Consider the following 16,694-nt stretch of genomic DNA (forward strand, 5'->3'; position numbering starts at 1 on the left):
GCATAACACGGGCTGCTAACATCTAGCTACATCAGCGCTACGTGGTCTACAGCAGTGGTAATGAACCACCAACTGAATTTAGCTCTGCACGGAGTAACCCTGTAGTACCCAGGCTGACAACAGCTATAAGTTACGTGCTTCGGTTGAGCCGAGGTTACTCCTGAAGTAACCCCTCGTGTGCCGTTTGCGTAGACTAGCTGGGAGTTTATCGATACAGATCAGACAAGTTCCAGCGAACCGGCTACGGAAACACAACGGTGGACAGATGAGGGGAAGATGAAACACATCAACTCTCTTTAACACACGTGCACAAGTATGAAACAATTACTGAGACCGAAGTACCTCTTTCTCACGGTCGGACTTGGACAGTCTCATCTGCCTGAGCATCTGAGACCTCTGCTCCATCATTAGGGTCCTCTCGTAGGTGTAGGCCGAGATGTCACTGTTGTGCTGGGGGGGGGGGTAAACACTGCTTATCACAGGTAGAAGGGACACATCCTAAAATCTAATAGCTGAATATTTGATAATAAAATGATAATAAGTGTACATTTTACACAGGTTATCAACGTTTTGTTGATAACGACCTGTGTAAAATGTACGCTTATTATAAACAACAAACCAAATATTTCAGTGTTTTGGTACCGACAGCATAGATATGATTTGGTTTTGGCAAGAGACAGTGAGGAAAGACTGGGGCGAGAGTTTTTCCTTGAAGAACCGTAGGCCAGATGAGAACCTCACGTGGCAGCAAAGCATAATATATTGTGGCCACCCTCCTGCAACTACTGCATTTTCTGAAGGTCAAAATATACCTTGAGCACCACAGCAATATAAACAACACGCTCCGGCATTAAGAAACTACGGTCTGAGGGTCTCAATAAAAACAACACGCTCCGGCATTAAGAAACTACGGTCTGAGGGTCTCAATATAAACAACACGCTCCGGCATTGAGAAACTACGGTCTGAGGGTCTCAATATAAACAACACGCTCCGGCATTAAGAAACTACGGTCTGAGGGTCTCAATATAAACAACACGCTCCGGCATTAAGAAACTACGGTCTGAGGGTCTCAATATAAACAACACGCTCCGGCATTAAGAAACTACGGTCTGAGGGTCTCAATATAAACAACACGCTCCGGCATTTAGAAACTACGGTCTGAGGGTCTCAATAAAAACAACACGCTCCGGCATTAAGAAACTACGGTCTGAGGGTCTCAATATAAACAACACGCTCCGGCATTAAGAAACTACGGTCTGAGCGTCTCAATATAAACAACACGCTCCGGCATTTAGAAACTACGGTCTGAGGGTCTCAATATAAACAACACGCTCCGGCATTTAGAAACTACGGTCTGAGGGTCTCAATATAAACAACACCCTCCGGCATTGAGAAACTACGGTCTGAGGGTCTCAATATAAACAACACGCTCCGGCATTTAGAAACTACGGTCTGAAGGTCTCAATATAAACAACACGCTCCGGCATTAAGAAACTACGGTCTGAGGGTCTCAATATAAACAACACGCTCCGGCATTTAGAAACTACGGTCTGAAGGTCTCAATATAAACAACACCCTCCGGCATTGAGAAACTACGGTCTGAGGGTCTCAATATAAACAACACGCTCCGGCATTTAGAAACTACGGTCTGAAGGTCTCAATATAAACAACACGCTCCGGCATTAAGAAACTACGGTCTGAGGGTCTCAATATAAACAACACGCTCCGGCATTTAGAAACTACGGTCTGAGGGTCTCAATAAAAACAACACGCTCCGGCATTAAGAAACTACGGTCTGAGGGTCTCAATATAAACAACACGCTCCGGCATTGAGAAACTACGGTCTGAGGGTCTCAATATAAACAACACGCTCCGGCATTGAGAAACTACGGTCTGAGGGTCTCAATATAAACAACACGCTCCGGCATTAAGAAACTACGGTCTGAGGGTCTCAATATAAACAACACGCTCCGGCATTAAGAAACTACGGTCTGAGGGTCTCAATAAAAACAACACGCTCCGGCATTGAGAAACTACGGTCTGAAGGTCTCAATATAAACAACACCCTCCGGCATTTAGAAACGACGGTCTGAGGGGTCAGTGAGTTGTCCGGCGAGCGGCGGGGGAACTCACCATCTCCACCACTTCGACATCAGCCTCGATGCGGAGGTGGTACAGGAACGTGGCCAGGTCCTTCTTCATCTGAATGGAGTTGTCCTCCAGCTGAGCCACCGTGAAGATCCGCATCGCGCACTTGCGCCACACCTTGGGGGGGGGGGGTCGAATCATGCATCACAAGATCACGCGTGACAAAATATTCCAAGCGCTAATGCTGTACCCGCATATGGTTATTCCTATGGAGGACGGGGGCTGTGGGGGCACCTTGTGTTGCCTCAGGAGGAAGGGCAGCAGCATCAGCATTCCTCCATCGTGGACGATCCACCACACGTCGATGTATCCGTCCGTGCACGGCTCGCTGTTGCTGGGGAACAGGGAAATGTTCTTGGGGACGAGCAGGGCCAGGTGGGCCGCCGTGGTAACGCGCACCGTGTCTGGGGCACAGAGAGGGGGCGCTGTTTATTAATCATTCTTTCACGACCCCCCCCCTTATCGGCTCATACTTTTAGACGTAATGCCGGATGAGAAAGTGCACACACAATATCTTTTATCTTTTATGGGGACCAGCGAGTGTTCCCAAGAGGTCAAATGTCCCTTGTTTAACTATCCTTGTGGAGATTGTTTGGTCCCCACCATGATATTAAAACATGTACACACACACACACACACACACACACACAGGTTCGGTACTCACTGATAAAGGTCTTCCAGGACTGTGGGTCCTCACTCTGTCTCCAAGCCAGGGGCCAGCCCATAACTACTGTGTTGTGTCTCATGCCTCCTAAGCCACTGGACTGAATCATGTGGCTGATGCCCTCCCTGGTCTTGTTGGCCACGATACACTGGCAGAAGCCCTTCACCTTCTCCTTGTCCATCTGGTGCTTAAGAGTCTGACGGACAGAGAACGGGCTGTTACAACAGGGAGGGAGCGGACAGTGGAGGTGGAACCGGGAGAGAGAGAGAGAGAGGTGGAACCAGGGTACGGACAGAGAGGTGGAACCGGGGGAGAGACAGAGGTGGAACCGGGGAGAGACAGAGGTGGAACCGGGGGAGAGACAGAGGTGGAACCGGGGGAGAGACAGAGGTGGAACCGGGGGACAGACAGAGGTGGAACCGGGGGACAGACAGAGGTGGAACCGGGGGACAGACAGAAGTGGAACCGGGGGACAGACAGAAGTGGAACCGGGGGACAGACAGAGGTGGAACCGGGGGAGAGACAGAGGTGGAACCGGGGGAGAGACAGAGGTGGAACAGGGGGAGAGACAGAGGTGGAACCAGGGGACCGACAGAAAATGACAGACAGTCAGATGGACAGACCAGTCCGATGAGCGAAACGGAGAGGACGATACCGACCTGTTCTGCGGCCAGGGCCTCTCCGTAGCTGCTGAGGAAGTTTCCGGTGATGACGGTGCCCACGATGGTCAGGCCCTTGCCTGCCTTCAGCTGCGACGCGAAGGTCAACAGGCGGGGAGACTTGATGTGGGCGTCTTCATCTAACTTCAACAGGACCAACAGCTGAGGTCTGGAAGGCGAAAGGGGGGAGCGTGAGAATGAGCGAGTGAGTGTACCTCAGCCCTAAAGACAGGGTGTGTGTACAAGAGAGATTGTGCATGGATCTGTGTGTTTGTTTGTGTCTCAGGAATCAAGTCACAGGACTTGGACTTGACAAAAATGATAATATATATATATATTTTTTGGAAGGGCTTATTTTCATCTAACACCCAAAATAACAAAATAATTTTAAACGACATCAAACTACTTCAGACATTTCCAAGTCCCCTTAAGAACTGGAGGAAATAAACGATAGCTGTTCAGAATAAGCCAGACAGTCAGAGTAAGGAAGTGGTTAGAAATGTACTGGTTTGCAGTCTAATAACATCAGTAAATATAACATGTCAGTAAAACAAGGGCTGGCAGTCAACCCTTAACCAGTGACTTTGAGGATTCAAAACCATGAAAATTAGGACTTCTGACTTGGACCTTAAAATGAAAAATAACCCGAGACCAGAAGGTTAAGACTTGAGACCTGCTTAGGACTTCCAATCTCTGTTGAGTCAATACCTCCAGTTTTTGGTGTGTGGTGGTCCCTCCTCCAACCTCAAGAGGGCGTAGCGAGCAGCGCTGAGGGACAGACCGCGGATACCGTCGCCCCACTCCTTCTCTGCCCTGAAACACACACACACAGTACATTCACGTACGAGGCACACGTAGCCCCTCTGGGAACAAGACAAATCTGAGACTCATACACCCACACTAGCTAAATATATTCTTCCTTCTGAATGATGAACTTAAAGGCACCTCCACAAAATGTATATTTTTGGATTTTCCAAAATCTGCAGCAACACGCCTACACAAACACCACACATACCTGTCACACACACCCTCCCACACACAAAGCACTCTGATTGGTTCCGGTTCCCATGGAAACCTACCCGTGGTATTCGATGTACTTGTAGATCATGCCAGCAATCACTATAGCAACAATAGCATAGTACCATGACGATATGAACATCAGTGCCAAGCAGATTATCATACCCAAAAATGACAAGGCCCTGGAAAGAGAAAAAACAACACTTAGAAAATCTTTCTCAATGTATAAATATAGATGCGTACATAGGGTGTATAGATTGTGCATGTGTGTGTCTATGTGTGTGTTCGTGCGTGGTACCAGTGGTAGTAGGAGAACCGTGGTCTCCAGTTGGGAGTTCTCAGCAGTGTCTGCAGTGCACAGGCCAGGTTGACAAACAGATAACACATCAGAAAGAACCTACAGAATCACAGAGAGAGAGACAAGGACATTGAGGCAGAGAGACCAGGACATTGAGACAGACAGACCAAAACATTTAGTCAGAGAGATAGAGACCAGGACATTGAAACAAAGAGAGACCAGGACATTGAGACAGACAGACCAAAACATTTAGTCAGAGAGATAGAGACCAGGACATTGAAACAAAGAGAGACCAGGACATTGAAACAGAAAGATAGAGACCAGGATATTGAAACAGAGAGACCAGGACACTGAAACAGAGAGAGAACAGGACATTGAGACAATGAGAGTGAGACCAGGACATTGAGAGAGAGACCAGGACATTGAGAGAGAGACCAGGACACTGAAACAGAGAGTGAGACCAGGACAAAGAGACAATGAGAAAGTGAGACCAGGCCTTTGAGACAGAGAGAGAGAGAGACCAGAACATTGAGCCAGAGAGACAGCAGGACATTGAGTCAGAGATAGAGAGACACTCAAACACCCTCATATTTTCTATTCTCTACACACAAACGGGCCACATTTCACACTAAATGCCCCCCCCCCCCCCCCCCCCCCCCCCCCCCCCCACACACACACACAAACAGACTTTGCCCTTCTCTATCTCTTTTCCAGAAACAGCTTCTCACATGGAGAGGATAGGAGCAACCAGGTCGAGAGAGGCAATGAGGATCCCCAGCTCAGCTATCACAGCAGTCAGCAGCAGAGCCCAGGTGGGTTCTCCATTAGCCTTTCCATGACCAAACACCTGGACGAGAGACAGAGAGTAAACCAGCATTAGAGAGAGATGTTGACGCAGGAAAACCTGGCCTCCTGTAGGGGAAAGCCTGTGTTATCACTGTAGCACAGCAGTAACAAAGCCTGTGTAATCACTGTAGCACAGCAGAAACAGACTGTGTAAACACTGTAGCACAGCAGGAACAAAGCCTGTGTAATCACTGTAGCACAGCAGAAACAAAGCCTGTTTAATCACTGTAGCACAGCAGAAACAGACTGTGTAATCACTGTAGCACAGCAGGAACAAAGCCTGTGTAATCACTGTAGCACAACAGAAACAGACTGTGTAATCACTGTAGCACAACAGAAACAGACTGTGTAATATCTGTAGCACAGCAAAAACAGACAGTGTAATCACTGTAGCACAGCAGAAACAGACAGTGTAATCACTGTAGCACAGCAGAAACAAAGCCTGTGTAACCACTGTAGCACAGCAGGAACAAAGCCTGTGTAATCACTGTAGCACAGCAGAAACAGACTGTGTAATCACTGTAGCACAGCAGAAACAAAGCCTGTGTAATATCTGTAGCACAGCAAAAACAAAGCCTGTGTAATATCTGTAGCACAGCAAAAACAAAGCCTGTGTAATATCTGTAGCACAGCAAAAACAAAGCCTGTGTAATCACTGTATTACAGCAGAAACAGACTGTGTAATCACTGTAGCACAGCAGAAACAAAGCCTGTGTAATCACTGTAGCACAGCAGAAACAGACTGTGTAATATCTGTAGCACAGCAGGAACAAAGCCTGTGTAATCACTGTAGCACAGCAGAAACAAAGCCTGTGTTATCACTGTAACACAACAGAAACAGACTGTGTAATCACTGTAGCACAGCAGAAACAAAGCCTGTGTAATCACTGTAGCACAGCAGAAACAGACTGTGTAATCACTGTAGCACAGCAGAAACAAAGCCTGTGTAATCACTGTAGCACAGCAGAAACAAAGCCTGTGTAATCACTGTAGCACAGCAGAAACAGACTGTGTAATCACTGTAGCACAGCAGGAACAAAGCCTGTGTAATCACTGTTGCACAGAAGGAACATACTGTGCCATGTTCTGACAAAATGTAGAGTCTTTCCCCCAAATCAAAGGTTTTAAAAGATCATTGTGATGAAAACTGGGCGACCTGTCCTGTAGGGAGAGGATGAAGGGAGCTGTGGATTGAAACGTAGCCTGTAGGTTGTTGCAGAACCAAGGACAGTGTCTGACAGATTAGGAAACCTGTCTCATGCCAATGTCCTTTTTCCTTCTATGCAGAAGTACTTTTGAGAGCAAAAGTATTCACCCCCTTGAAATTTTAGACATCATATTGTGAGAAATCTTTGAAATCTGCAGCTTCTGCAGTAATGCGGTCGATGTACCGGTCTGTCGTGGTGAAGAAAGAGCTGAGCTGCAAGGTGAAGCTCTCGATTTACCGTTCAATCTACGTTCCTACTCTCACCTATGGTCATGAGCTTTGGGTCATGACCGAAAGGACAAGATCCCGGATACAGGTGGCCGAAATGAGCTTTCTCCGCAGGGTGGCTGGGCGATCCCTTAGAGATAGGGTGAGAAGCTCGGTCACCCGGGAGGAGCTCTGAGTAGAGCCGCTGCTCCTCCACATCGAGAGGGGTCAGCTGAGGTGGCTTGGGCATCTGTTTCGGATGCCTCCGGAACGCCTTCCTGGGAAGGTGTTCCGGTCCTGTCCCACCGGGAGGAGACCCCGGGGAAGACCTAGGACACGCTGGAGGGACTATGTCTCCCGGCTGGCCTGGGAACGCCTCGGTGTCCCCCCGGAAGAGCTGGAGGAAGTGTCTGGGGAGAGGGAAGTCTGGGCATCTCTGCTTAGACTGCTGCCCCCGCGACCCGGCCCCGGATAAGCCGAAGAAAATGATGATGATGATCTTTGAAATCAAAATTGATTTAATTAGGAGTTTTTGCCACTGATAAACACACAAATAACTCCATAATGTCAAAGTCAAAAATAAAATCAGCAAATTGTTGTACATCAATTATAAATATAAAACAGAAAAATTATTGCATAAGTATTTACCTCCTTTGCTATGACACACCGGAATGAGCTGTGGTGCAACCAAATGTCTTTAGAAGTCACGTAATTAGCTGAATGGAGTCCACATGTCAAATTAAGGTGTTTCACATGATTTCAGGTTAAAAACACAGGCCTCTGGAAGGTACCAGAGTCGATTAGTACCATTCCTAACAAAAACAACATAATTGAGACAAAGCAAATCCAGAATATGGTTCTACAAAAGCACCAACCAAGAGTAGGGTACAAGAACATTTTCAAGGCATTCAATATCTCCCGGAGCACAGTAAACTCCATTATTGAATCAATGTGGAGAATATGTCACAACTGTCAATCTGTCTTGAAGAGGCCGAGTATCCATATGAGAAGGGCACCAGTCAGGGAGGCCACCAAGAGGCCCATGGCAAGTCTGAAGGAGTCAGTCTTCCATGGCTGAAGGAGTCAGTCTTCCATGGCTGAAGGAGTCAGTCTTCCATGGCTGAGCTGGGAGACACTGTGCCTACTGCAAGAATAGCCTGGGTGATTCATGAAAGAGGCCTTCGTGGGAGTGTGGCAAAATGAAAAAGCCAATGTGACTACAGTTTGCCAGAAGGCATGTGGGAGTCAGAAGGCAATGCTAAGCACTATGTTTGGTGCTAACCTAACAACGCACATCATACTGATAACACCAGTTGTGAAGCATGGTGGTGGCAGCAACATGCTATGGGGATGCTTCAAGGCCTGGAATGAAGATATAGGGGAAGATGGATGCAGCAAAGTGGATTGTTTAGTATTTGCAATTAATTTAGAACAATTTGTAGATCTTTTTTTACTTTGATATTAGGGACTTCTTTTGTGTTGAATACATTTTAGAGCCAAAATATTGCACTTTTTTTTAAATAATCTTAAAATAATTAAAAATAATCTACTAATCGTCTCGTTAGCAATCTTGATTGTTGTTGTAACTTTGATGATGTTATATTTGAACCAAATAATAATTTTCTCCATCCCAATCAAATTATTTTAATTGAACTGAGATTTTGAGAAAGAAAGACTGAAAAAAAAGAAAGAAGAGTTAGCGAGAGAAATGATTTCACTCAATACATACAGATTGTAGAAATGAAGAGAAGCAGAGGAAGAAACAGAGGGTGAGAAAGAAAGAAAAAGTGACCCGAGAGTAGGAGTGCATCTCACCCTGAGGAAAGGGATGATGTTGTCCTTGGCGATGGCCTGGAGGAGGCGGGGAGCGCCTGTCAGTGACTGGAGGCCTGCACCACACGTCGAGAAGAAGGAGCCAATCACAATGACCCAGGGGGAGGGCCATGCCAAGGTGCCCACCACTAGGTTGCCTTGCACGGAGTCCCCAAACCTGCAGACCAGGGCACCACAGACTGGTCAGTATTAGTGGAGCTGAATAATCTCTCTCTCTCACTCTCTATATATGGAGAGAGTAAATAGGTTTATTCTCTGAATTGACTGAATGGAAATTAAAATGACCCCACCCTTACAGACAGACAAACAGACAGCATAAAGAGAGACAGGCTGACTGACAGACAGACAGCCCAATGGAGACAAGCTGACAGACAGACATACAGACAGAGAGACGAAGAGACAGCCCAATAGAGACAGGCTGACAGACCAATAGAGACCGGCTGACAGACAGCCCAACAGAGACAGGCTGACAGACAGACAGACAGCCCAACAGAGACAGGCTGACAGACAGACAGCCCAACGGAGACAGGCTGACAGACAGACCAATAGAGACAGGCTGACAGACAGACATACAGACAGAGAGACGAAGAGACAGCCCAATAGAGAAAGGCTGACAAACCAATAGACAGGCTGACAGACAGACATACAGACAGAGAGACAAAGAGACAGCCCAATAGAGACAGGCTGACAGCCCAATAGAGACAGGCTGACAGACAGACTTACAGATAGAGAGACGAAGAGACAGCCCAATAGAGACAGGCTGACAGACCAATAGAGACAGGCTGACAGACAGCCCAACAGAGACAGAATGACAGACAGACAGCCCAACAAACAGAGAGACAGGTAGACAGCCAAACAGACAGAATGACAGACAGACAGCCCAACAAACAGAGAGACAGGTAGAGAGCCAAACAGACAGGTAGAAAGCAAAACAGACAGAGAGACAGGTAGGCAGCCAAACAGACAGGTATACTGACTTGTCTCTGAGCACCACTCCTTCAACACAAGCTCCAAACAGAACCACACAGCTCAGGTCTGGCCACAGCGCTCAGGAAAATAACACACCCGTGACGTCTTGGCAGAACCACGACAATGCAGAACTATATGCAAGACTCTAAAAGTTGACACTGTGTTCTTCATAATGATGCTTTTATCTTTATTTGTCTTTTTTTTTCTATCATTGTCGAGCAGGTAAGAACCTGCGGTGTGGTTTGCCTTGTGTGTTCTGTGCATAGGACTAGTGACATTTAAACACAATACCAAACACCAGTTAGCCCTTACATTCCAGTCCTCTATGGGATTGTGACAAGGAGTAGCAAGCACTGGAACATAAGCTGAAGAGAATGGGAGTGAAACTAGCACTGAGTACAGCTTTTTCTTTCCTTACCAAAAAGTTGTAAAGGAAAGTTTTGAGTGAGGAGCAGAAGCGTTCAATTTGCAGTGGTCTCTTAATTTTAACCCTTCTGTTCCTCACTCAAAACCTTCCTTTTCAACTTTTTTGGAAAGGAAAGAAGGTGCCGTGGTCTCTTCATGTTTTCTGGACCTGTAGGATGCAAGTGTGCCTCTTAGAACCACAGAACTGAAATGACTAAAATGATCAGGAAAATCGGGGGTGATGCAAAATTTTGGGCTGCCTCATTTCGGGAACTCATTTCGGGAACCCAGATTTTTCCTGGTTGATGTAATCTGGAGGAAATAAGCAGGAAACCAAGATTCCTGTAAAACCAGGGAGTTCTCAGGAATCTTAGTATTTTTTGTGTTTTCAATCACAAAGTTACAGTAAAAGCTTTGATGGTCTAAATGGTGTCTGAAATAGCCGCCTACACCCAACACTACCTTTGGCAAGCAGTATGTAAGAAATAGAGTTACAATGTTTACACCGGCAGTTTATGTAAAATAATTCTTATATTATTTATAAATATTTTGAAGGATACAGACGAGGGAGGTGGTGAGGATGGCCAGGATGGTTCCTATGGGGATGGAGCGCTGGGCGTCTCTCAGGTCCCCAGACCGGTTGGAACCGGCCATGATACCTGCAGGAGGAAAAGAGACAGAGAGAAATTACAGTCACAACAAGACTGGCGCACATCTCTATAAAAATGTGTGGCGAAAGCAACTATTATCCGTCAACCATTTTACACCTCTATGTTTTTTCCTGGACCATCTGTTTTGCACAGAGCTGTAAATGCTTATCCTGACCAATTTAGATCAGGAAACATCAAGAGGTTTGGCCCAATGACTAGGGAGTGATTTGGGATAATGGGTGCCTGTGCAAAGTTAAGGTATATATTACAGAAAACATCCTACATTCACCAGTAAACTCAGGGAATCAGGGTTTTACGTTTGTTTGTTTTTCTGGTTATGTCCAATTTGCAATGATGGCCTTGCCTCAACACAACAGGAATATATCCCTAGGATACTTACATGGTACAATAACGTTAACTACACATTGTACAATGAAACGAAATGACCCAGACAGAGTTTCAACTAATAACAACATATACAGTGGATATAAAAAGTCTTCACACCCCTGTTAAAATGCCAGGTTCTTGTGATGTAAAAGAATGAGACAAAGATATATCATGTCAGAACTTTTTCCACCTTTAATGTGACCTATAATGTGAACAATTCAATTGAAAAACAAACTGAAATCTTTGAGAAAAAAAAAAGAAAACTCACAATAACCTGGTCCCGTAAGTGTGCACAGCCTTAAACTAATACTTTGTTGAAGCACCTTTTGGTTTTATTACAGCACTCAGTCTTTTTGGGCAGGAGTCTATTAGCATGGCACATCTTAACGTGGCAGAATCTCCTGTGCACAGCCCTCTTCAGATCACCCCACAGATGTTCAATTGGATTCAGGTCTAGGCTCTGGCTGGGCCATTCCAAAACGTTAATCTTCTTCTGGTGAAGCCATGCTTTTGTGGATTTGGATGTGTTCTTTGGGTCGTTGCCGTGCTGAAAGGTGAACTTCCTCTTCATCTTCAGCTTTCTAACGGACGCCTGAAGGTTTTGTGCCAAAATTCCCTGGTATTTGGCACTGTTCATTATTCCCTCCACCCTGACTAAGGCCCCCGGCTCCAGCTGATGAAAAACTGCCCCAAAGCATGATGCTTCCACCACCATGCTTCACTGTGGGTATGGTGTTCTTGGGTGATGTGCAGTGTTGTTTTTGTGCCAAACATACCTTTTGGAATGATGACTTAAAGTTTGTTTTTCAAACTTCAGCCGGGCTTGGATGTTTTTCTTTGTAAGAAAAGGCTTACGTCTTGCCACCCTACCCCATAGCCCATGCATATGAAGAATACGGGAGATTGCTGTCACATGTAGCACACAGCCAGTAATTGCCAGAAATTCTTGCAGTTCCTTTAATGTTGCTGTAGGCCTCTTGGAAGACTCCCTGACCAGTTTTCTTCTCGTCTTTTCATCAATTTTGAAGGGACATCTAGTTCTTGGTAATGTCTCTGTTGTGCCATATTGTCTCCACTTGATGAAGACTGTCCTCACTGTGTTCCATGGTATATCTAATGCTTTGGAAATTCTTTTGTACCCTCCTCCTGACTGATATCTTTCAACAATGAGATCCCTCTGATGCTTTGGAAGCTCTCTGCGGACCATGGCTTTTGCTCTGAGATGCAACTAAGAAAGTTCTGGAAAATCCTACTAGAACAGCTGAACGTTATTTGGGATTAATCAGAGTCACTTTAAATAATGGCAGGTGTGTAATTACTTCTATTTAACACGAGTTTGAATGTGATTGGTTCATTCTGAACACAGCCACATCCCCAGTTATAGGAGGGTGTGCACACTCATGCAACCAGGTTATTTTAAGGTTTTTATTTTTAATTTTCCCCCCTCAAAGATTTCAGTTTGTTTTTCATTTGAACTGTTCACATTATAGGTCACATTAAAAGTTCTGATGTGATTTATCACAAAAACCTGGCATTTTAACAGGGGTGTATAGACTTTTTATATCCACTGTAACAACCTAAATAATGACTGGCTGGCCACTGGCGCAGACCTTTACTGCAGACAAAGATGAGCAGACAAAGAGGGCAGTTCTGAATTGTCATCGTAAGGTAGAAGTAGACCGACTGTGGATTCTTTGACTTTATTAGAAACAGGATAACTGTTGAACTGAACATCTAAGTCAAAGTAAATACCTAAATAAACAAATAAATCTGTAACTGAACATCAAACTGGCTGATTCTAGTACGTAAAACAACCCTTTGGGTGGGAGCTATATCAGAGTTTATAGAACAGCTCCCAGACATGGTTTAAATAGCCACATAATAGCCTACATTTAAACAGAAATAAAACACTAACTATGATCCAACAAAGGTTTTTTATTTAAATTAGTCAGCAGAATGAACTCTTCACAATTTTTGCCAACTGAGCATATAGACTACAACTAGGGCTGTAACAATTATTACATAATTGCCTGATCGCAATAATGTGAGCCAGATCGCAAATACTGTATAGACAACTATCTTTTTGCACAATATTTTGATTACAAGATCATGTTTCCAAACAGAATATGTTTTTTTTTTGTCAATGTTACAAACGTCTCAACAAATACCATGCGTCTAATGTCAGTTTCCATAGAATGTCTAGGCCATGGGTGCAGGACAGCATTTGACAGCTCTGGCCAAAGTTATAGGCGCAAATCATTTACTGAAACTAATTTGCTTCTAAATTTCAGAATGTTTAAACCTGGTTTAGAATTGTTTTGCAATACATCATAATGTAGCCTGATTTCGCAACATTATTATTTAATAGAAAATGCATTTCAGTCACTTCTTTGTCAGAACAAAATTATTATTGACAAAAGAAAAAAACACTCCAGCGTGTGTAAAGTTGAATTTTGTCATTTCCAACCATATTTCCTCATTAGATAATGAACATTAAAATTTATGGATATACATATGTTGTCCAATTGCATATTAAACATGTATGCTGGAGTAGCTGCCGGAGTGTGCAGCTTTTGAATCTCGTGCCAAACACTCAGCAATGTCTTACTGAAACAGCAAAGGCTCGCTGTTTTCTTGACAACAGATCATATAGATCACACAATATCAGGCTATTGAATATGCTATTAATCTATTTATTTGGCAAATGTCCCACCAAACATTGTGGCCGTTGATATTTTCATCTGTCAGAAAACTACATGTGATTCCGGAAAAATGCCAGCAGCTAACGTAAACTCTGAGCTATGTATATATTTTTTGCTATTTTTCCCCATAAAGTCAGTTAATCCAGTTGAGAAGCCTGATATCATAATGGAGGAAACAGCGTGAATGCATTCTCTCCAGAAAGGCAGCTTCTCTTGTAGCCTATACGTTGGTAACAGTGATTTGGTGCATTACATCGTTGAAAAGAATTGTGTTCTACAATGGGCGATGCTGTTCTGTGATTTATCACTGGCCAGGAAGGATTACTTCTGTTGCGTGTCCTGTTACATTGTAATGCCACTCTTACGAAACATTACTGTTCGTGCATATTTCTGGGGTAAGGAGGACCCTAAAGTGGGTGATTTTATTTCATGAATGGATAGTTACATGGCTGGACTTTTTGGATGAGAGAACACCACATTTGTTAGTAAAGTGATATGTGGAATGGTTTCTTTTCCTCCCTGTCTGCCTGCATTGTGAACAAGGAGCTGATAGTGTTGCGTTACATGTAATTTAGTGGGGAGAAATAAACTGAAAACTGATACTACTTGAATGCCACTTGTCAGCCTTCGTGTACAATCAGCTGATCCAACGTTCAACCCAGGACCGCAAGGTTTAGCCCATGTTTTCTAATCCCATCGCCAGAATAATACATTTTTTCATGGAGTGTAGAATTGTTTCTGAGAAAAATATATTTGATTTAGTTGACATAGAAACATTTAATTTAAAATCTGTCGCGCATTTATGGCAGCCCCTCTCAGAGCACTTGGTGCCAGCGCTGGTGTCTCATAAAATCAAGGAAGAGTGCCATTCTATGGAGTCTTTAACGGATGTTTAGATAAATTTTTAGCAAAAGTGACCTCCAAATGATCAAATGATATGGCCATTGGCTCATAGCTGTGCCAGGCTTGAACTTACGGCTAGCCAAATTCTAACAACCATGATTGCTAGCAAAACAGAGTGTGCATGCTTTCGGCAGAGCAGCAGTTATCTTCAGTCTAATGCATTAATAATGTGAATCTATAACCAATAACCTTATCATGCTCATAAAAACAAATAATGCTGACTTAAAGTTAACTGTCATTTAAATATAAATGATCTCAGGTTCTGTACACAGTGACATAACCATGTATGGAACCTCCAGCTCATGGAAAGGTGATTGATGTAAGTCGCAAGTGACCAGTGGAGGCTGCGCAGCCATCGGCCACTATCGGAGCCAAGTTCTGCCGATAGCGATAGTTTTTAAAATGTCCTATCGGCGCCGATTAATCAGCCAAAGCATGAATCGGTCCACCTCTACTGCAAGGTACAGAAAAACACTGTGTGGGACTGAGCCCTCCGCCATAGCAGGTTAATGTGCCTGTTTAAATAATAACACTGTAGAAAAAGCTCTGCGCACGACAAAACAATTAGACGTAAGCAATGGAATTACAACGGACAATGCACAAAACTACATAGACAGGCTACAAACTACGAAACTTCATAGACAAAAGAAATACAATGGTATGCCTTCACAGACTTGACAGAGAATATAACTGAATCGATTGTTAAAACAACAAGGAGTCAATACATTGTTTGGAGAAAAAAGGGGAGATATGCTTTTTTTATGTCAATGTACAATTTGGCGAGAACAGTTTGTCAGGGATTTGAATACTTTTGCAAGGCGTGGTTTAAAATATACATTGTATTTTATTATTCAAGCATAAATTAACTACGTTACTATAATTACTGAGCGTTCCAGCAACTTTGGTAAATGCCAACCCAAGGCAGGAGGAACTATACCTGTGACTGAGGGGAAGAAGATTCCCACCAACAGCGTGAAGGAGGTGGTGATGTCAGCGAAGACATAGGGCTGCCGATTAGTGGGTGGGTGGGCGTGGCTGGGAGCAGGGAGACCCCCTTTTTCCAGGACGTCCCCTTTACTGAGGTAAGCACTCCATATGTTCTCTATGAGAAAATGACAGACAGATAGGAAGTGCCTATGTGAGTGTTTGTGTTAAAGAGGAAGGGAAGTAGGTAGAGTCACCAAAAGAAACATACAAAGATAGAGAGTGTGTGTGTGTGTGTGTGTGTGTGTGTGTGTGTACCTGTAATCACTCCACTGGCCAGGCCAGGTATGCCATGGATCTCAGAGACATTGCTGTGGAAGAAGTAGTCGTCACAGGAAGCATTGAGGTCACGACCCTCACAGAACTGCAGCCACAAGGTGGTAGCCTCAATGGAGGGCAGAGAGAGGTCAAAGGTCGGGGGCACCGTGCTGTTTCCTGGGGGAAGAAGTGGTCGACGGTCGGTTAATACAAGAAGCGACAGCAAAGACAGAAGTGGAAGATGTTATATACTGATAACATCGACTGTTACCTATGAGTGTGAGGTTGGTGTCCACAGGTCCGGGTGGTTCTTTGAGCAGGACGGTCTTAGCACAGGGACTGTCGCGCAGGATGTGACCGGACAGGGTACGGTTACCCAGCATGCACACCCTGGAAAGGAGAGATGAGAAAAGGATAGCATTGGTCAATCACTAAGGGAAGTGAGCTGATTGGCTGATTAAAGGGATAGTTAATGCTGGCTTGCCTTACCGCATCGACACGTTAACGTTTTTTATAGATTTCCAGTCAATGCCCTAATGCATGTTAACAATATTGG

General features: G+C 44.6%; 1 protein-coding gene across 7 annotated transcripts in view; it reads right to left on the reverse strand.

The window, feature by feature from the left end:
• Positions 1 to 16,694, reverse strand: part of LOC105030107 (solute carrier family 12 member 6) — a 32,294-nt gene that overhangs the window by 4,786 nt on the left and 10,814 nt on the right. For all 7 annotated transcript variants that reach the window (XM_029117696.2, XM_029117699.2, XM_029117695.2 and 4 more), the window contains exons 9-23: positions 16,410 to 16,528; positions 16,139 to 16,315; positions 15,834 to 15,998; positions 10,815 to 10,913; positions 9,858 to 9,915; positions 8,863 to 9,037; positions 5,516 to 5,634; positions 4,788 to 4,886; positions 4,552 to 4,671; positions 4,181 to 4,285; positions 3,473 to 3,641; positions 2,814 to 3,009; positions 2,384 to 2,553; positions 2,135 to 2,266; positions 343 to 450 (exon numbers count right to left, since the gene is read on the reverse strand). In XM_029117696.2, coding sequence (XP_028973529.1) covers positions 343 to 450; positions 2,135 to 2,266; positions 2,384 to 2,553; positions 2,814 to 3,009; positions 3,473 to 3,641; positions 4,181 to 4,285; positions 4,552 to 4,671; positions 4,788 to 4,886; positions 5,516 to 5,634; positions 8,863 to 9,037; positions 9,858 to 9,915; positions 10,815 to 10,913; positions 15,834 to 15,998; positions 16,139 to 16,315; positions 16,410 to 16,528 — 2,011 coding nt within the window. The remainder of the gene's footprint in view (positions 1 to 342; positions 451 to 2,134; positions 2,267 to 2,383; positions 2,554 to 2,813; positions 3,010 to 3,472; positions 3,642 to 4,180; positions 4,286 to 4,551; positions 4,672 to 4,787; positions 4,887 to 5,515; positions 5,635 to 8,862; positions 9,038 to 9,857; positions 9,916 to 10,814; positions 10,914 to 15,833; positions 15,999 to 16,138; positions 16,316 to 16,409; positions 16,529 to 16,694) is intronic.

The sequence above is a fragment of the Esox lucius genome, chromosome 24 (genome assembly GCF_011004845.1).
Source record: "Esox lucius isolate fEsoLuc1 chromosome 24, fEsoLuc1.pri, whole genome shotgun sequence".
NCBI lineage: Eukaryota > Metazoa > Chordata > Actinopteri > Esociformes > Esocidae > Esox > Esox lucius.